Here is a 22,640-nt window from a genome sequence, read left to right as displayed (position 1 = left end):
TGTATATATATTTAAAATCAACTGTTTGAAAACTGTTTTAAACATCTGTTTGAAACTTCTACTCAGTACATTGTAGTACTGATACACATTGTAGCAATGTAGTAAAAATTATTTATAGTTGATCACGTAACTATGAAAAAATGTGAAAAAAAAACTACAATTTACACAATTTCTATTAAAAAATAATAGAAATATGTTATATGTTATCCACAAAAAAATAAAATAAAATAAAAAATAAAACACTTCTGTTTGGTTTGGTAAAAAATGTTTGTGTGTTTTTGAAAGAAGTCTCTAATGCTCACCAAGGCTGCATTTAATTTGATCAAAATACATTAAAACCACAGTAATATTGTGATGCATTTAATGCACAAGTATTAATTTCTTTAATAATAATAAAATAAAATAAAATAAAAAAACATTTTAATGACCCCAAACTTTAGAACAGTAATGTATGGGGACGATGTGTACTGCATAGCAGGAATGATTGGAATGAAATTGATAAAGACAGTTATGTAAATGTACAACCACCTTTAGAGCCACAGATCATGAGCAGTTCACCTTGGCATGATGGCATGAGATCACAGTCTTTGAATTGAATACAATAAATCAATGAATGAATCGAAAACAAGATATTCCAGTGGCCTAAATTTGAGCATTGCAGAAAGAAAAGAGCTCATCTTACATTCTGACTGTAATGGAGAGAAAATGAGCAGTAATATCATTAGCCATTGTGTTTACATCGGCTGTGTTTCAATGCTTTTAGTCCCTAACCAAAGCCCTGTAAGATGAGTACGATGGGAAATGTTTGCTGAGACTTTGGAGAGAGATGACAGACAAGAAGAGCTACAGAATATGGTCTGTTTTATAGTGTGATAATTCCTCAACCTGGGCTGCTTCCTCTTTAATCCCTACCTGAGGGTACGATCAGGTTACCAAAATGACTGAATTTAGTCTAGTGCTACACAGTGACCAGTTCTCACAGACTGCTCTTCTTGGATGACTGTGCACTTCTCTAGCTGCCTGTACTGCTCAAATTTTCTCTAGGGGGCGCCCATGTTTACAGCATGCTAAGGGTCGTGGATATTGCATAGCATACTAAAGCGCCCCAGCCAACACAGGAAAACTGAAGAACTGTAATCCAAATTATTTAGATGGACCTGAATAAAGCATACCTATAACTGAAACGCATTTCCTTCTCCAGTATTGCGGTTTGTAAGACATAATCTGTGCTGTAAACAAATGTATTTGATTTAAAATATTAATCAAAAGATTGTTCTGGTCTACTAATCAAAAAGGCTAGACATAGACAAGATATTTTAGACTGAAACGTACTCAAAGCAAAGTCATTTTTTATTAGTTATATGTTATGCGGTAGTGCTTCAGAAAAAGCAGTAATTGTGTCCTTTCTGACTGTTCTTGTGTTTTGTATGGCTGCAGTGTCCTTGGTGCAGAGTTATGGGATCCCAAGTGATTTAACTGCGCACTGCAGCAGGGCATGACCCCTTCCGGAATATTGCAAGGTGTTTCATCCTGTTAGTCTAGGCTTCCTTTGACTAATGAGCTGTTTAGGGCCCATTTTCAGGATGCCATTTATGCCTGAAAATATCAGGATTTTTCAGGCCATAATCACCACAGAGTACAAGGTCTAATTAAGTCCTATATGGTTACAGCCTTGCAAAGTGCCAAACATTTATTTATAAGCCCAACACTGTGCCCAGCACCAAAAAAAAAAAAAAAAAAAAAATGAATTAAATAGAATTTATTCATGTGAGTCATTCATTCTTCAGTGTCACATGATCCTTCAGAAATCATTCTTTTTTTCCCCCCCCTAATTATTATACATTTTGAACCTTTGTGCTGCTTAATATTTTTGTGGAATCCGTAATATATAAAGTTAAATTGTCAACTAAATTTGTCAAATCTATCAACTTATCATGGCACAGCTGCTCGATTTCCCTCCAGGGATCAATAATTTCTTATTATAACAGAAAACCAAAAGGTTGATATTCAATACCACATGAAAAATCAAGAGTTTGAGACTACAGAGGAGGATTTTAGTAAGCAGGAGGGAGGTTATTATCATGCACTGAACTCACGGTTAAAGCAATGAATTGTCGGCTTGACTGCAGGCTTGTTGAACAGAGCCTTCAACACAAAGACTGCTATTGGCAGTCTATGACAGGCCTGCTGCATTACATTACCTGAATCGTGAAGTTATTGTGAGGTGTTGTGTAGTAAGCATTATCATTTCACCTTGCAGGCAGTGGTAAAGAAAGGCCTTCCACACCATACAACACATTTACTTTTATGATTGAAGGTATTTTGACAGTGCAATATTACTATTCAATAGGCTATGACAAGATTTATACAGCCATTGTGTGACTAAATTGTACACCAGCAATTAAAATTATTCGCAGAATTTACAAAAAGAAAACCGTTTAATTTACTCTAATGATGCAAATTATACAAAAGTATCCTTTAAAAATAAATGTTCAAACGTTTAAAATAGACAGCATTCAGAAAAGAAATCAGAGGTGAAGCATTAGTCAGGGAAAGCATTTCATAGAAAGAGAGCTGATTTTACATTCATGAAAGCATGAAAAGAAAACCTTTGACCCTTAGTCATATGCACAAATCCATACATGCACAGGTTTAAACACAGGAATGCACACACTCCTTAATCACAATCCTTAATCTCATTCCTCAAAGTGAGTCCATATGTGCACCTGTGTGTTTTCACTTTATATTAACATTTATATATTAATATCACTTATTATAAACATTACTACAGCAAGCATGTTGACCAGCTTTTTCCTCTCTGAACAAACGGCCAGTCACATCCAATTCTCTGGTCTAAGATTGATTACTTTATATTGCTCATGGATACTCTATCTTATTTCTTAAAAATTATTAATAATAAAAACATACTTATAAATAAAGACAAAACATGCAAATATTGGAAAAACTGCCTCGAATAATCCTTTCATTTAACGTTACTCACCCTGACGTTGCTTCAAAACGAATGACTTCATCGCTGAGGCGATGGAGGACGTTCGTGTCTATCTCCCCCCAAAAAAAAGAAAAGAAAAAAGATAAATGTGATTCTCGTGTGCGTCATACGATAAGTCGTACGATAATTTTATGTGAAATAAAAACAGACCGAAAATTAAGTCGTTGTTTACTCAAAATTGAGTTTTTATGTGGAGCGCCAGAACTGGTTACGTTTACGTGAAGTGAGACACCATATAAGGAAATGAAGGCGGGGCAGAAGAAATAGCTCACAAATCTCATTGGTTCCCACCCTTACTTTCAGTATTTTTATTTTTTTTAACAACAACGGGTTAGATTTGAATGTGTGAAAGTGAACAACCACTATTGATATAACTGTAAATTGTGTGATAATTTAGTTTAATTCTATAATATTATACTATGTATGTAGGAGCGTTTCCTCCGAGGAGTCAAGGGATGCAGTGCCTCCACGAAAATGATTGGATACGATTGGTTCGTGCAATAAATCCCGCCTCTTGTTTTCGTGCGCGTTCGCGAATCTGTCTGAAAGAACAAAATGATGGCGTTGATGGGAAGACGAATTAAAAAAGTAAATGAACATCTCACCCACTTATTAGATATCATATCACCGCTTTATGCCATATCAAAATCAAATGACCTGAAATCATGATGTCTGTGAGGGGTTTAAATATAATACATCTAATGACTGAAAATACTAAAAGGTTGAATTGATTTGAAGACTAGGCCTACTTTTTATTTGTCAGCACATACAATAACTAACTGCAGTTGTTTAATGATTAATTAAAGTAGCACTAAGTAATTTCTGTTGTGTTCAAAATATTTAAACAGCTCTTTATCTACATCTGTGGTTACATTTTTGTCTATATGATTTACAGCTCAATAATTGAGATAATACAGTATATCAAGAATATATAGGAAGCAAACATTCCTAGAAGATTTGAATATGCTAACAGACCACAATAAGGAAAGAAACAAAACCTTTTCTGCCTCTAAGAATCTGCTTCTGTATTAGGTGGCTGTATAGCACAGAATGACAAAGATTAATATGGGAGAAAGGATGTCACTAAAGCCCTTAAATCTCACCACAAGGCACAAGATTACTACAGCTGAATAAGAGCTTTACTTAACACCGTGAAACAAATCAGTGTAATATAACTGAGTGGGACTGACAGGAAGAATCATGCTTAATTTCTCTATGAAAATAAACAAAGAGAGAACTTTGTTTTTGTAACATTTTGTTCAAGCTGATTTGTTCCTGTTACAGGCAGCAGATACACTTGTTTGCAACAACTTTCTTTACTATTATCCACCCTTTCTATCACCATTGTAGTTTTTTTTTTTTTTTTTTTTTGCAAAAAAAAATATCTGACAAAAAAACTGTAGATCATATTGAGTTTAATGTACCTTTTTCATGAGTATACATGTATACTTGTTAAAAAAAAAAAAAAAAAAGAGAGAAATACTGTTCCCAGAGTACAAGAGAGTGAAAGAGACATTTCACTTATTATAAGTGTAAACCGAAGCGTATGAAAAATGGACTGCTTCCCAAATCTGCAGCTTCTGCTGAATGATTATGTGGAGGTATTGCGACTGAATAAATACATTACAGCACAGTCTGTGTTCTGATTACATAAGCTCATAGTTGCCAGGGCCTTCAGGGACACATTGTGCCCATCACATGGAGCTTGATCTGAAGGGACTCTTAAGTTAAGATCTCTCTGCTTTTAGACCATTTTTAGAGGTACAATCATTCATTTGTCCTTCAAAAGAGCCCAATGGAGACTTTGCAGGTCAGCTTCACTTTATAACCAAAGGAACTATATAATTAAAGAGTCATTTTATTTTACACAAACAAAGAATTATATTAATAATTGTGCTGTCAAACGATTAATTGCAATTCAAATTAGACATAACCTATTGGCTTTACAATACAACATTTTGAAAACCTGTAAGTCTGTCCCTCACTGTTTCAATTTGTGTCAAATTAAATACAGCATCTCAGGTCTATTGATGGGAAATTTCATTGTTGGGTTTCTCTCAACAGCGCCACATGTTCGTTAATGACACATAAGTTCTGCATCTGCACAATGGGCTCCATTAATCCTGCAATTAGAGGGATAATTATCTTGTAAATCCACAGGAATCTTAGCCATCAGTCAGAACACTTGGCGGTTTATTGCACAATAATCAATAATGTGTTGGCTGTGATCCTCAGTCATCACAAACTTGCAGCCAGCTGAATGTCATGCTTGAGAGAAATGCATGCTGGGAAGGTACAGAAATATAGAGGGCTAATTCTCTCTCATATATGCAGATGCACATTAGCATATACTCTCTTAGTCAGAGTAACACAGTTCTACTCTTTCTCATTGGCATTAGTGGACACAGACATTGCATAATCAAACTAGTCATTATGTGAGGGGGTGGAGTCTACAGTCACGGATCACAGCAGGAGAAAATCATCTGGGTCGCTTCTTAAGAACATGCAACTTTTGGCAGGCGACCATCTGCTATTGTCAGCAAGAGAAAGATCAGAATGAAAATTAAAATGTGGGCAGATAGACAGGGATATAAGGGTTACTGGGGGGGTGGGGGGTAAAAATGATTGAATAAATTCTAGCTGAACCACCTAAATCCACCAAAATGCCATGTCTTTTTCTATTCAGTTTTCTTTATATGCCATTCATATGACTGAATCTGGTCTATATCTTATTTCAGAGAAACTCTCACTATGGATGCTGTGGTTTAAAACACAAAGGTGTTTTTATTTCGAACATGGCGATAAGAAGCAGGATCTTCCAGGGTAAACATTTCAACACGCATGCAGACATGTACCGAATCAAATGACACCAAGACATGATTCTTCACTGATTCTGTTGCCTCTGCAGTCACTATAAACCCAATGCGCAGGGTGAAGGATGGGATGTCCTGCACTTGGAGACACGCCCTGCTGTTTCATGTTCCCTGGGCGCATTTGCTGCAGTGACTTACCTATTTTTCATTATTCAAGCCTAGTGATAAATAAATAAAGACCGCAGTCCAAGAAAAACACAGGCAGGAAACAGGACATTTGATCCTCCATTGAATTAAACCACCAGGACACAGTGTCACTCTGTTATTGGTTTGAACCTCTGTTAAATAAGACACCTGCTGCCCTCACAGAGGGGTCATTTAAACACAGGTGAGCCTGCTTATGTGCAGATGCATCTGCATATTACAAAACAACGTTCATGTGTTATGTGACCATTTTTGCTAGTTTTTTTTTTTTATATACTGACTTCATTTTCCCAAGTCTCTCTAAATTTCATTCATTCATTCATTCATTCATTCATTCATTCATTCATTCATTCATTCATTCATTCCTGCAAATGCCACGTCAGGAATATTTTAATGAAAATATGACATTATGATGGTCAGAGTTCTTAATATTGTGCTCAGAGATATAGCAATTTTACACTTTTTTGACAAGTTTGTATTTGGATGGTAGGATTTGGTCACTGGCCTGATGAGATTTTTCATTTTTTTTATTTTTAATATTTAACTCTTGTGCGGTGTTGAAAACCCTATCATCCTCGTGGTGTTCCCGGTCAAAAATGACCGGCCTGCAAAAAATTGCTTATAAATCTCTCATTATGCTACCTTATCACCAAACATTGGATTTAATCTTTTTGTCAGCTCGTTTTCTTTCAATTAGGACAGGTTTTGTGTTTATTTTTGGAATGGATCGATCGAAGGCCTTATTTATCTGAGCTTATGTACCTCAGTTTTTGAGTGAAAAAGTGTTTTTTGTGGATAATTTTGTCAATTTTGCACAAAATATGAAAAGTGTGTTTATCACACTAGTGTGCTTTAATGTTAAAACAGGAAATTTGTTTTGAAATGATTTTATTATGTTTTTATTTATTACAAAATGGCACAAAGTCACACTGGTGTTCCCAGTCAAAAATGACCTGCCTGCAGAAAGATAACTTATAAATCACTTGTTATGCTATTTTATTACCAAATATAGGATTCAGTCTTTTTGTCACCTTTTTTCTTTCAGTTAAGACAGGTTTGTATTTATTTTTGCTCACCCATTTTTGACTCCCCCATTCATTTTCAATGGGCGGTCATTTTTGACTAATATAAGCTCAGATCAACGAGGCCTATGATCATTCAGTTTCAAAAATAAATACAAATCCTAATTTAAAGAAAACAAGTTGACAAAAAATATTGAATTCACTATTTTGTGATAAAATACTGTAACAAGTGATTTATAAGCTATTTTTGTAGGCTGGTCATTTTTGGCCGGAAACACCACAAGTGTGACTTTATGCCTTTTTTGTAATAAATAAAAACCAAAATAAAAACATTCCAAAACACATTTCCTGCTTAAACATTAAAGCACACCAGTGTGATAAACAATGCAATTTTTTTTTTCATATTTTTTGTAAAATTGACAAAATTTTCCACAAAAAAACTTTTTTCACTCAAAAACTGAGGTGCCTACTCTCAGATAAATGAGGCTTACGATTAATCAGATGCAAAAAGAAATACGAAACCAGTCCTAAATGAAAGAAAACAAGTTTAAAAAAAGATTTAATCCAATATTTGGTGCTAATATAGCATAATGAGAGATTTATAAGTAATTTTTTGTAAGCCGGTCATTTTTGAGTGGGAACACCACAAATGTGACAAGGTAAAAAAAAAAAAAAAAAAAAAAAAAAAAAAAGTATGAAAATTATAAAAAAAAAATTGAGAAGTAGTTACACCCTGTGTGAACAAGGTCATGAAGCTTCAGTCCAAAGCTAGTTAACATTAACTAGCATTTTTCGGATGACCCGAACACCACACAAGGGTTAAACTCTTTTTAAATTTGTAAAGACCTAGACTGCATCCAAAGTTGCATACTTCCCTATATAGTATGTGTGAAACAGTATGTGGCAAAAGTATGTCCGAATTCACAATACTAATAAAAGAGTAGGCAAAAAGTAGTATGTCCGGATTACATTCATACTACACACATTCATACTATATAGAACTTACTTTTTTAGCGGTCATGAAGTAATTGCTTCTTTAAGTACCTACTTATTAGAGTATAGAGTATGCGATTTCGGGCGCAGCCCTACATTCTTAGAAGAAAAGGTTCAATATAGAACCTTAAAGGGATAGTTCACCCAAAAATGAAAATTTTGTCATCATTTATTCACCCTCAAGTAGTTCCAAGCCTGCATGAATTTCTTTGAACACAAAGGAAGATTTGGAAGAATGTCAGTAACCAAATAAGATCTATATATTTATTTTTCCTACTATAGTAGTCAATGGGGGACGAGATCTGTTTGGTTACTGACATTCTTCCAAATATCATCCTGCAGATGGCATCTGAGGATAGATGGCTGGGTTATTACATTAGCCTGATTGGATGCTGCTATACTGGAGAAAAATTATGTGGTTTTGTGGCCTGAAATGGCTCATAAATCTCCTGCCATGAGCAAATGTATTTCCTTTCCTGTAATATCTCATGTATCTCAGACCAGGAGGCAATTCTGCTTTCATAATCACAATATTTGAAACTATTAAATAAACTACATGACAATGGCTTTTGCAGACTGCAAGCACCAAATGTCGCAGAACGGTAAGCCCAGCCTCAGTCAAATCACTGGACCAATCAGAAGAAACAGGGGGCAGGGCTAGCAAGTGCTTAGCAATAGAGTGCTGCAGGGATGATGCATTTTCATAGGCCAAAACTCAGAAACGAGTTAGCATTTTAGCACTTCCGATTCCATCGTCCTGTAGTCAAGAGGGTTTTCGGTTAAATGCTTGAAATAAGGTCTGTGGTAAACACAAGTTCAAGATATTTTCATGTTTTATTGACATCAAATACATCAGTAATAATACCTCCTTGTAATTTTTTTAAGCTTTTGCTTCAAAATTCATAAAAGTTGTATTCATTCGAGAAGAGTATCATGATGAACAAAGCTTGTAAGAATCATTCCCCCAGTTTCACAGACAAGGCTTAAAGGTGCCCTAGAACTTTTTTTTTACAAGACGTAATATAAGTCTAAGGTGTCCCCTGAATTTGTCTGTGAAGTTTCAGCTCAAAATACCCCATAGATTTTTTTAATTTATTTTTTTAACTGCCTATTTTTGGGCATAATTAGAAATGAGCCGATTTAGGGTGTGTGGCCCTTTAAATCTTGTGCTCCACGCCCCAAGAGCTCGCGCTTGCCTTAAACAACATAAAAAAAGTTCAAACAGCTAATATAACCCTCAAAATGGATCTTTACAAAGTGTTCGTCATGCAGCATGTCTAATCGCATAAGTACAGTGTTTATTTTGATGTTTACATTTGATTCTGAATGAGTTTGAGGCTATGCTCTGTGGCTAACGGCTAATGCTACACTGTTGGAGAGATTTACAAAGAATGAAGTTTATATCTTAAAATATGTCAGTGTTATTGTTTTGTCTCACACCAATAATGTTTTTTTCTCATGAAAGTTTATAAAAGCTACTTAAATGCCCTAAATGAACTAAGGCCTAATCCTGGTTTAGGCTAAGCCCTGTCTGTGAATCCGGGCCATAAACTTTTGTCGGTCACAGAGCTTATTTTCTGAAATGATCCAAAAGCCAATGGAACATTTATATCCTTAAAGATGGCGTTCTATTTGAATGGCTCCTTACTGTACCCAGAATTCCAATGCTACACTTGTCTGCCAACTTTCTGTGCTATAATTTATCATAAAAACTAAAAACAAAAGCTTTGGCTCAGAAATATGCTCTTCATGCTGACCTAGAGAGCGTTAGCCTGAGACTCATTAAGGGAAATGTTTATTTTCACAAATGCTTGCAGTGCAACCACTGACTGAACAAGAGATGAGTGGGAGAGTGAACTAAGTCTAGCAGTGTGCCTCTCTCAGTAAAAATCTTTTGGCAGAGTGTCTTTGAAGCAGTGTATTCAGGCAGAGGGACAGTCTCTTACCAGTGATAACAACTAGGTCCAAAAAGCAGGTGCAAAATCTCTCCAGCTGCTTTAACAAATCTTAGTTATTAGCTGAGGATGGGGGCGACTTCCTGTCTGTGCTGACTAATGAGCCCTCATAGTGCCGTTGATCCGGAAAACAACAGCAAAATCAGAGTAATCATTGACGTAGCCTTCTGCATTAACACTTGGAATATAATAAGTTGTGGATGCATATGTCATATGACAAATTCATCTTGGGACAAACTCATTGATCATTGCAGTCTCCAAGTTTTCCATCAATAAGCAGTGAATTCTGAGGAAGATGAAGAGAAAGTGCTATATGCACATAAAATGCTCACAAGCCATTAAGCATTAGCTGCTCCTTGGGTTCTTAAGTGCACTTTGAACCACCATGAAGCCACGGATTTAAAAAGATCTTGTGTAAGACAGGCCCTAAGCGAATACCTCTTAGAGGAGCTGGCAAAGCCACAAGCATAAAAGAGTGCAAATCCACTAAAGAAAGACAAAATCCCTGCAGTTATACCAAAGCAACAGATAATTCTGGATCATTTAGCTTATTGACTTGAGCTCTCCCCCTGGAAGCTGGAAGAAAATACTGCGGAAGGGGAACTGCCCCCATGAATAAAACACCTGCTCCTCTATTGTTACCCTCGTTATGTTATAAATAACCAGCAATTGTCTGGTGTATTTAGAAGTTATGTAATATTCACATTGCCTTGACTGTTGTTGTTCAGCCTTGACTCTTGCTGGAAAGTAACAAGCTCATTTAACATAAATATATATTTGCTCATGAAGAAATCATGAATTAATTATCTTTTCGTCTTAATAATTGACATTTCTTTATACTGCAAAAGGTTTTTTCCAAAAAATGCTCAATGATATCAATAATTAATAAAACATCCGGTAAACAAGATTTACTTACTACTAATTTTTAAGATAATATAGACTTTATTTTCAGAGAATGTCTAATAAACATACCGTTCAAAAGTTTGGGGTCAGAAAGTAATTTTATTCAGCAAAGACACATTAAATTTATCTAAAGTGGCAGTAAAGACATTCATAATTTTATAAAAGATTTCTATTTCAATTAAATGATGTTCACTATAAAAAAAAAAAAAAAAAAAACTTTAAATATGCGGTAAAAAAACGGCAGCTGTGATAAGCGGATATTTACCATAAAAGTACAGTAGCAACGTCTTATATTTTATGGATTTAAATTAAATATACAGTAAAATACCGTATTTCATTAACTGATATTATATTAATTGAAGTTGATAACTTGAAGTGTCACGCAGGGAATTCTGGGAAAGTCAATTTACCTTTTTTTTACTGTAAATTATTGAATGACTTGTTCTTTTTCATTTCCGAAAACTGTAAGTTTAACGGTATTTTACTGTAACATTAAATGTACAGTTAGATCTATTACAGTTATTCACTATATATAGTAAGGAAACTTTCTGTTAACCAATTAACTGTTTTTCACCATAGCATTTTTAGTCTTTTACCACTAAAATCACGATCATTTTTTACAGTGTTTTTTTATTTTTTTATTTTCTATTCATCAAAATCCTGAAAAAAAAAGTATCACAATTTCCATAAAAATATTAAGCAGCACAGGTGTTGTCACTATTGATAATAATCACACCAAATCAGCATATTATGATTTCTGAAGGATCATGTGACACTGAAGACTGGAGTAATGACTACTTTTCATTATTCCACTTTTTGGTTTGGCATGTTTTTAGCTTTTAGCATGCTTAAACATATCATTTATCTCTTTTACTGACCCTTTCACACTCAGGTTTGGCTGCTTCTATATAATGACTGATATCAAATGCACCTGCTGGGGACCAAAGTATGTGTTTACCATCTGCATGTGTTGGCCAGGTGGGGCACAGACATTGACTATAGCTCTGTTTACCATTGTGGAGACAACACAGGGTCAATTTGTCTACTTAGCATTGCAAGCTATTGTTAGAGGGATGAGTAACTGTTGGAGAGCAAGAACAGAAAAGGAAAGACAATCTCTCTCAGTTCGATATATATAAAGGCTAATTTATAATCAAATGGTGAGCATCCTTTATTGTGACTTGCAATGTCAAGGGCAGTTTTTCTTTATATTTTTTTTCTTTTTTTGCTTTCTTTCTCACTATATCTGTTGTCTTCCTTCCTGGTAAACCCCGGCTAAGCAGATATCCCAACAACAATCAGAGGGTGGGCATCCCAACCGCCACGGCTCATGTAAAACCACAACAGTTGCCAGGCAACACTGTTCCCTCCACAGCAGGAGCAGGAGTCCAATTGAACATTAATGATTCTGAGCACAAACACACTGGACTGTTGGCGCCTGCTAGATATTTTACTATGGTTAATTACGCAAGAAAGTGACAGCAAAAACACACAGAATTCTTCAGTTCATATGGACTAATGAGGAGGCTAATGGAGGCTCAATCTCAGGCCCAATCTGAAGCCTGTGGATGCTTGTGGATCTGTGCAGCATCACCTTCATATATTTCGTAGTTCAATTCCTTCCCAGACAACATGAGGGGCTCCTGTCTGTCTATGTCCATGTATGGTTTTTGTTTGGCATCCAAATTTATCTTGTTGGTTGTTCACACTTCAGCAGTGATAATAATTTAAGATGTATCCTGCTGGCAGTTTTCCCTTGCACTCAACCCTGGTCTTTAAGTCCCAAGTAACAGCTAACAGACATAATGATTGTGTGTTTTTGGTCTGTCATAGTCTTGGGTTCAGGAAACATATTAAATCTCCATTATATTTTTCCATGTTTCTTCATTCATTTTATTTAGGTTATTAAAATGACAGTTCTATAAAAATGGAAAATTGTGTGTACATCATCATTTGCAAATGTTTTTGCCCGTATAGTGAAAGTCAATGGGGTCCGAAACAACATGATTATTCTTCTCATTAAAGGATTATGGAGTCTGTATTGATTATAACCAGTGCTTGAAGTGGAAAAATAAAAGTGCCGGTACTCCCGATACTCAATTAAAAACGCGTTACTGGGGAAGGGAGGGTGCAGCGGGCTTCCGTATGTGCAACTTGTCGGAAGTGCTGGTACGCAAGGAAAACTGGCAGTATACTGAAGGTAAAAATAGAGAAATCGCATCCCTGTCTGCCCAGATCCAGCCGACATCAGGTCCGCGTGTAATCCACATGTACCAGATGCGGGCCGGATCTGGGCCACACTATGGTGCTGTCTGGGAAACCAGCCCACATCGAGCACTCATTATAACTGAAAACAGGAGTTAGCGTAGGCCAAATTATATGTGCATAAGGTGAACAGAACACACAAGAGATATTTTGAAAATGTCTTAGTTTTTGGTCTATAGTGAATGTCAGTGGGGTCCAAAAGAACTTTGGACCCCATTAACGTTCATTGTATGGACAAAAAAAGGCATTTTCAAAATATCTCCTTTTGTGTTCTGTTCACCTGATGCATGTACAAACCGGATTCCAAAAAAGTTGGGACACTACAAATTGTGAATAAAAACAGAATGCAATGATGTGGAAGTTTCAAATTTCGATATTTTATTCAGAATACAACATAGATAACATATCAAATGTTTAAACTGAGAAAATATATCATTTTAAAGGAAAAATAAGTTCATTTTAAATTTCATGGCATCAACACATCTCAAAAAGTTGGGACAAGGCCATGTTTACCACTGTGTGGCATCCCCTCTTCATTTTATAACAATCTGCAAACGTCTGGGGACTGAGGAGACAAGTTACTCAAGTTTAGGAATAGGAATGTTTTCCCATTTTGTCTAATACAGGCTTCTAGTTGCTCAACTGTCTTTGGTCTTTTTTGTTGCATCTTCCTCTTTATGATGCGCCAAATGTTTTCTATGGGTGAAAGATCTGGACTGCAGGCTGGCCATTTAAGTACCCGGATCCTTCTTCTATGCAGCCATGATGTTGTAATTGATGCAGTATATGGTCCTGCATTGTCATATTGGAGAATGCAAGGTCTTCCCTGAAAGAGACGACGTCTGAATGGGGGCATATGTTGTTCTAGAACATGGATATACCTTTCAGCATTGATGGTGCCTTTCCAGATGTGTAAGCTGCTCATGCCACATGCACTCATGCAACCCCATACCATCAGAGATGCAGGCTTCTGAATTGAGCGCTGATAACAACTTGGGTTGTCCTTGTCCTCTTTAGTCCGGATGACACGGCGTCCCAGTTTTCCAAAAAGAACTTCAAATTTTGATTTGTCTGACCACAGAACAGTTTTCCACTTTGCCACAGTCTATTTTAAATGAGCCTTGGCCCAGAGAAAACGCCTGCGCTTCTGGATGTTTAGATATGGCTTCTTTTTTGACCTATAGAGTTTTGGCCAGCAACGGTGAATGGCACGGTGGATTGTGTTCACCGATAATGTTTTCTGGAAGTATTCCTGAGCCCATGTTGTGATTTCCTTTACAGTAGCATTCCTATATGTGATGCAGTGCTGTCTAAGGGCCCGAAGATCACGGGCATCCAGTATGGTTTTCCGGCCTTGACCCTTACGCACAGAGATTGTTCCAGATTCTCTGAATCTTTGGATGATATTATGCACTGTAGATGATGATAACTTCAAACTTTTTGCAGTTTTTCTCTGAGAAACTCCTTTCTGATATTGCTCCACTATTCTTCACCACAGCATTGGGGGAATTGGTGATCCTCTGCCCATCTTGTCTTCTGAGAGACACTACCACTCTGAGAGGCTCTTTTTATACCCAATCATGTTGCCAATTGACCTAATAATTTGCAAATTGGTCCTCCAGCTGTTCCTTATATGTACATTTAACTTTTCCGGCCTCTTATTGCTACCTGTCCCAACTTTTTTGGAATGTGTAGCTCTCATGAAATCCAAAATGAGCCAATATTTGGCATGACATTTCAAAATGTCTCACTTTCAACATTTGATATGTTATCTATATTCTATTGTGAATAAAATATAAGTTTATGAGATTTGTAAATTATTGCATTCCTTTTTTATTCACAATTTGTACAGTGTCCCAACTTTTTTGGAATCTGGTTTGTGTAATTTGGCTTACTCTAACTCTGTTATAATCAGTATAGACTCTACAATCCTTTAATGTGAAGCAAAACACATAATCTTGCTAATAAATCTTTGTACCTTTGAGAAGGTTTAGATAATGGGAGATAGATTTATTGAGGATTATATGGATTCATCCTTTAGTGCTGCAACATCTCCAGCCCACCTACTGTGATCACCTTTGTTCTCCGGCACTGAGATTTATGGAACAGTTCAAAAGCTCCAACTGGAGAGAGAAACAGAGAGAAAAGAGTGACCAAAAAAAGAGTCTGATGCTGTTTTACAGGTCTTCACTGTCAATGGTTATTGCAAGAACATGAATTTTGCCAACACACTGTCATCCAATTGGACACAATAACCCTCCACCAAATCAACCAGTGTCATTATACAGACATAAACTCATACAGAACATGTCAGCAGAGAAGACAAGTGATCTCAGTATCAGCTAAAAAAGCTAAAATATCAGTATCAGATATCAGTAAGATGTGTCTAGCAAATTAGTCACCGCGGCTCTATTCTGGGAAGTTGTGGAATTATTTATTTCTGGCATTTTTAGTTAACATGATGGATTCAGAGACTTTTATTCATGGGAAGTTGTTTTGAGAGAAATTCTGTAAGACAAAAGGAGAAAGGCAATTAATTAAAGACCGGACTAATTCAATTACGTATGCAAGAGTGCAATTACAAACCTGCAGGAGCATCAGTGTCAGCCTGTCGCCTACTCTCCTGCTTTTCATGGAAGAGAATTACATACTTGCATAAGAGATTATTGCTTGATGTTTGTTATAAGTGACAAATTTCTTTTGATATCTATCTTTTACTATCATATTTAAAAGCTCCAATATTAATAATAATATAGGCTAATACAATTTTAGCGTACATTAAACAAACGTATAAAGAAAAAATGTTGATTATCATTTTCTTTCCCCTGCAACTGCCTAATGCCTGTTAGAAAATCCATTTTAAGATGCTACTGTGTTTTAGAACATGGAAGGTGGCATTTAGCTGGTATAAGCTGGTCATTAGCTGGTGTAAGCCAGTCATTTGCTGTTTAACCAGCTACCACTATAAACTGGATTTTCCAACATACAGTATACATAGGACATAATGCTACATACAGATTTGCAGATTTCCTAGGCTCTCGTTGACTAACTGAAAAATATTTAACTGATTTAATTTTTTTTGTTGTTGTTGTTGTTGTTGTTTCCCGCCGGTTACGATTTTGACCAGGAATAATAGGCCTATTTTTATTTTTTTTTTATTAAAGAAAAGACGTAATTCTTTCATAAAATACATGTGCTCATTCACCTGAAAAAAGTAATGTTGCAATTAAGTAGGATGTAACTCAACGAGAACACGCCGCCAGTGAGCCTGAAAGATGGAGCGTGGATGCTTCGCCTATGCGGACACAGACTCAAGTGCTCCAGTAGGAGCCGTAGTGTGTGTGTGTGTGTGTGTGTGTGCAGGTCTGCTCATGCGCCCATGAAGAGATGCTGCTGCTGAGGATCAGAGGTGTGTGCGCTGCGGCGGGCTTATTTACACCCGTTCAGGCACACTGCATCAAAGAAAAGCTCTGGCGCTCCTTAGGAAATGGACTTTCTAAAGGGATTCATGTGTCTTTGCGGTGATACATCTCAAGGTTAGTACTGAGATATGGCGTTAAGTGAGTCTATTTCTTTACGTAATCTTATTCTTGCCCATGTTATTTTCTATCAGTGGGTCTGCCATCATATTTCGCTCTTCGTCCGAGCTGGAAACATTTTATTTTCAGTCTCTCTGAAGACTACACCTCTTCCTCGTCGTTTCCGTTTTTCTTTTCTTTAAATGGGAAAGACGTGTCACTCTGATGATTTTTTTATTTTTTAGATTTTTTTCTTTGAAATTACATTTTTAGGCACAACAGTATGCAGGTAATATATGTATGCAGGGTTTTTTTTGTACTGTGTATTTTTTTTTTTTTTTGTATCCCATTAAAATAACCGGTGACTGTATGCATATGGAAGGCTAAATGGTGCAATGCTACACCATGTTGAGTCCGTAGAGGCCATAACAGAGATCTTAACACTTACAATGAGTTTTGCCTGGGAGCGTTTGTCAAATTAGTTTTTTACGGGCATGACAGATGTAGGCCTAATCAAATAAAAAATTTGAATAAAATGAATAAATCACAGATCCATTGTTGTTCCGCCATGTGCGCCATGTACTGAATGAATAGGTCAGAGCTTGTTTGTAAACCTATGCGCATGCATTAGGTTGAGCGCGCGCTTGTCCTGACAATACTGTGTTCACCTTCATTCATGTTACCTTAACCCGTTCAGATCCTAATTATATTCCGAGGAACACAAAACAAGACCGTGCTTTATTTCTGTGTAAAAACCTTGTTGGAAAATCCATAGTGGTTTCTAGTTGTTGTATATTAAATGTGGCAAGCTAGCTCGTTGACGAGCCACCATGTAAAAAGCACTAATTTGACCACCTTGACCAGATGGTAGCTGGTTTGTTGCTGGTCCAAGACGCTCTGCCAGCTTGGAGCAGCTAATGACAAGCTTTTACCAGATAACATGTTCTAAAAGCCAAGTTTAAAAAGAAGAAGAAGAAAAGAGAGATAATGATAATGCATCTTTGGTAGTTAATTTTTAATGGATATGTTGGACATAGTTCTGAAAGGCTCAGGGATCAGGTTATATTTGAAAACAAATTCATTGGCCTGTAAAACAAAATAATTTGGCCTGTATTAAACACACTAACCCTGTTTGGATTAAATAGGCAAATGCTTAAGAGTCTATGATTGGATCTTTATTGCAGTGATTATTATGTTTCTAGCATATTATATGTTTGGCAACAATTTTTCTAACCCTAACTGATGGAATGCATATTTTTATTACTTAAACAATTGTGAAATAATGTTTGGGAGGGAGCATGAAGAATCATTTTCACACACAAATTGGCACTTTTATAGAGACTCTGACTCTTGCATTGTCAATACAAGATCTTGACCAAAAATTAATGCACCTCTTGATGGAAATAATTAGAAAATCAGAAAAGAGGTGCATCAATTTTTGGTCAAGATCTTGTATTGACAATGCAAGAGGTGAGCACTCTGTAAAGTCTCCTCCAGCACATCCCAAAGGCTTTCAATGAAATTAAGAGGTGGACTCAGAAATGATTCTTCATGCTCCCTCCCAATCATTCTTTCATGATTTGAGCCTGACATTGTCATCCTATAATATGGCCATAATGTGTCTTCACTACATGGTTGTTTAAGAAATGAAAAGCAACACACTCCATCAATTAGGGTTAGAAGAACTGTTGCCAAAATATAACATGCTAAAAATATAATAATCACTGCAATAATGATCCAATCATTGACTCTTAACTATTTGCCTATTAAAATCCAAAGTGACTTTTATTGGCCGAGCAGTTAAGATTGACATTCAAAACTGTATAAAAATCGATTTATATATATATATATATATATATATATATAGGAAACTTAATTTTGATTTTGAATTTCATTGCTGGAAGCACATGAAGATAAAATATAACAGTAAACACACTGATCTGTGCAAGATGATAAAATAACAAGCAAAGAAACACTAAATGTCACTTACATGGCCAAGTATGTTACATGGACGATCCCTTGGATCATCCTCTCAAACCTGCACCTTTTCGGTGACCAGCTCAGAGTGCCACACCACCCACAACTTTGGCGTGTTTCCAGAGAGACATACAAGTCGAATGTCAGTCATAAGCAGTGTAATTCAGTAGCTTACGTCTGTTGCTTTTTTTACAGGCTAATGTTTTTGAATACAAACTATCCATTTGATAATTTATCAGGCATGGTCTGCAGATAATCTGAATCAATTTTGGTTAAGATTAGACGTATACATTTATGTATATATTAGACATTAACGGACATCAAATAAAAGAAATCAGTGTAAATTAGTAAAAGTCTTATTTAATAATGCTAGTTTTAAAATACAAATAAATTAGAATCTTTGATTTGATTACTAAATGACGAAAAAAGAAAAAACACTAAATTGAAATGGGTACTGGGTCTGAACAGGTTAACATTTTGAGGCAATTCTGTGTTTTTTTTTTTTTTTTAAAGTACATAAACACTCTTGTTTCTTTTTTGTCTTACAGCTCTAAATTTGCCTCATCAGTCCCACAGGCTGTTCCTCCAAACAGTGTGGAAAGGATTTAAACAGCCACATTATTGAAGAGGATTTTCTGACTTATGCAACATCCACATTCTAACTGCATGTCAGAAATGCCCCCTTCCATCAAGTGGTGCATTAGGCGGGCTGTCTGCTTGTCCTTTATTCTTGCACTGATCCCCAGGACCCAAGGATCGACACTGAATTGTCACAAAATGTGCATATGCGCCAGTAACATTGTCAGCTGCTCCAAGATGAACCTGACGATGGTTCCATCCGACCTGCCTAACTACACAGCTGTGCTTGACATTAGTTTCAATGTGATAACCGGACTACGCGCACAATGGACCAAGCACAAACTCCCCAAACTCCACAACCTCTTGCTCAGCCACAACGGTTTGTCGTTCCTCTCTTCGGAGGCGTTCGTTTTCGTAAAGCAACTGCGCTTCTTGGATCTGTCGTCAAATAATCTGCGACAGCTAGACGAGTTCATTTTCGAGCCACTGACAGATCTGGAGGTTTTGCTGCTCTACAACAATCACATCTCGCAGATCGACCGCACGGCCTTCACGGGCCTCAACAGCCTGCAGAAGCTCTACCTGAGCCAGAACCTGGTGTCCCGCTTCCCCCTGGAGCTCCTCAAGGACAAGAGCCGACTGGACAAGCTGAGCCTGTTGGACTTGTCTTCCAATCGGATCAAAGTTCTCCCCATTCATGACCTCCAGGCACTGCCGGCCTGGATCAAGAACGGACTGTACTTCCACAACAACTCCCTCATCTGCGACTGTGAGCTGTACAGTTTGATGGCTCACTGGTATATCCGACGACTCAATTCGGCTCTAGACTTCAAGGACGACCACACCTGTGTGCATCCCGGCCCGGATAAACGGGTGCTGCGTTTGTATGATCTCAACACTCATATGAATTGCAGCACGTTTAAAGAAACTGACGAAGAAGCTTATTTGGACCAGACACTCACCCTTAGCTGTGACACCCGGCATCGGGACATGTTAAAGACATGGATGCTACCCGGAAACATCTTGTTATCTCCTGACAATAACCACAGTGTTGAGGTTCTCCCAAATGGCAGCCTTAAGATTAAATCAATCCGACCTGAGGACTCAGGTGTGTACACTTGCTTCGCCGTGAGTGAATACCTCAACGAAACGCTCTACGTGGTGGTCAAAGTCCACAACTTTACCCTCAATGGCAATGGCGACTCCCTCAACACGGCTTACACCACCTTGGTGGGTTGCCTGGCTAGCGTGGTCCTGGTCCTTATCTATCTATACCTGACGCCCTGTCGCTGCTTCTGCTGTCCCGACCAGGGCAAATCGAAGAACCATCACGAAGACAGCATCCACTCCTCCATGCTCAGCGCCACCCCAACGCACGACGATATGGCAACCAAAGCAGAGCTCAACAGGCACGTGGCCTTCATAGACCCCAAGGACCTGCAGGGACAGAACGGAAAAGTGAATCCTAATGGAGAGGAAGAAGTAGATGAGGAGGCCATGCAGGGAAAAGGAAAGCGGAAGAAATCAGTGGCAGACTCAATTAGTTCTGTCTTTTCTGATACTCCCATTGTAGTCTGAGGGAGGATGTGTATTTTTGGCTGGAGACAGTTCATTGTTGTGACTTTCTCGGACAAAGAGACTGAAGTACAGTTTGCCATCCTCAGTGTTTGGCTGTTTCTGCAAAACCTTTCCAGCATTTTAATCTGTAGCACTTAAGTATATACTGTGAAAAGGTCTTGCCATATTAGTGGAATCTAAACTTGGAGTGTTTAGATGTGAGTTTAGGCCGACTAAGTGTGACTAGAGGTAGTCTGGGTAAACATCACATGCAATCTGCAATTTCTCAATGATCAAGCTAGGAAGCTTGGTTGAGAAACATTAATACATCCACTATATAATCACATCATAAGCATGAGCTTTGCAGACTGCTAATGTTAAGAAGAATATAGCATAGACTGAAGCCCTTGTAGCTAATCATATTTACCACCTTTATGCTAACTGACCGACCTTACCACTTTATGTAAAGCCATATGCCGTTGGTCATTGCAGGGGGATAGTACATCGTTCACAAGAAAATGATGGAAAAGTATTTGTCTCTATGGCACATTGCTAGTTTTTTTGTGTGAATGAAAGAGTTGAACAGTGAACTGAGTGACTGTAACACCCATATTATGATGATGCTTATATAATTACCAATTACTGATAAATGGCTATGGAAAAATAAAATCCTTGTCAAACTGGATTGGCTGGTTGAATCTAGACTCTTTCCGTCCAATTTCATTAGATAGATATATATAATTGTCTTTACATTTAAATGCTTGATTCCAATCACAAAATTGTAACTTTACACAGAGTTCCATCTATATCAAACTATATGTAAACACAGCACCAAAAGATTGTAATTTTGGCTAACTCTTGCTTAAAAATGCAGAATCTGTCATGACACCCAGAGAATGACATATAATGCAATCTTTTAATAGAATGGTGTGTCCCATCTGCTTGCATTCTCATCTCTAAAGCTATAATGATTTGAGCCTGGATTGATCAGCCAATACAGTTTCGGACACTCAGACCTCTTCTCACTCTGCGTTCATTTGCACTTGTGGTGGTTGACTCATCCATTGTCAGAATGGATGTCATTTTTTTTTTTTTTTTTTTTTTTTTTTGAGCCCTTGAAGCGCTGGTGTAATCTTAATCACATAAAAGCCAAAGGCTGAGGAAATTTTTTTCTCCATTATTATTATTTTTTTTTATAGCTCAAACCATTATAATTTAAATACGTTTTCTGAATTAATTCAAATCAAGGTTGAACTCAGGTCAAAACGCGTTGATCAGTCAATCCCCCTCATGTTCTGGTGATTACTGCAGGCATATAGCAGCGATCTCTCAAAGACCGATATTATATTTGAATAAACAATGCCATAGGTATCTAAATGAGAATGCTATGAATGACTCATAATGTAATGCATAAAGCTTGCCTGCTGTGCTCAAGGAAAATGTGTGTAGATCCATTCCAATCATATATCAACAATACTCATTTCTATAACAACATTATTGTCCTGGTGGACTTGAAAGCCATGATAAGGCTGTTCTAGAACACAGGGATGTAGGCAATGATGCCACAGAGGAAATGAGAGAATCATACGTGGATTTAGAACGTCCAGCGCTGTGTACACAATATCTAGAACCCTTAATTCTAGGAATTCCGCTTCCATTCTTCTGTTCCTTGAAAGAAATCAGTCAAATCTCATGTGTTAACCATAACCACATATTTACAACAGGGTCTGGTTGGGTTCAGCAGGAGCAATCTTAGTTTCCTCCGACCTCTTTCCCTAGTAACATCGTAATTACATCCTGTTTTGCGAGCAAGGGAGTGGGTGAAGCTATTAAATGTTTGATAG

At 37.1% G+C, this 22,640-nt stretch overlaps 2 protein-coding genes across 2 annotated transcripts in view; one reads left to right on the top strand and one right to left on the bottom strand.

The window, feature by feature from the left end:
• gpr61 (G protein-coupled receptor 61) overlaps positions 1–22,640 on the bottom strand; it is a 54,062-nt gene that overhangs the window by 29,410 nt on the left and 2,012 nt on the right. The window lies entirely within an intron of this gene.
• On the top strand, positions 19,336–21,433 carry amigo1 (adhesion molecule with Ig-like domain 1). The gene has a single exon (XM_067393802.1). It carries the CDS (start codon positions 19,336–19,338, stop codon positions 20,815–20,817), a length of 1,482 nt encoding a protein of 493 aa, XP_067249903.1. The 3' UTR covers positions 20,818–21,433.

This window comes from Chanodichthys erythropterus, chromosome 9 (genome assembly GCF_024489055.1).
Source record: "Chanodichthys erythropterus isolate Z2021 chromosome 9, ASM2448905v1, whole genome shotgun sequence".
Taxonomy (NCBI): Eukaryota; Metazoa; Chordata; class Actinopteri; order Cypriniformes; family Xenocyprididae; genus Chanodichthys; species Chanodichthys erythropterus.
This window is presented reverse-complemented; position numbering and strand designations above follow the sequence as displayed.

Bases quoted from the DNA above. Each gene is read 5' to 3' on its own strand.
- amigo1 (XM_067393802.1), top strand. From the start codon at position 19,336: ATGCCCCCTTCCATCAAGTGGTGCATTAGGCGGGCTGTCTGCTTGTCC.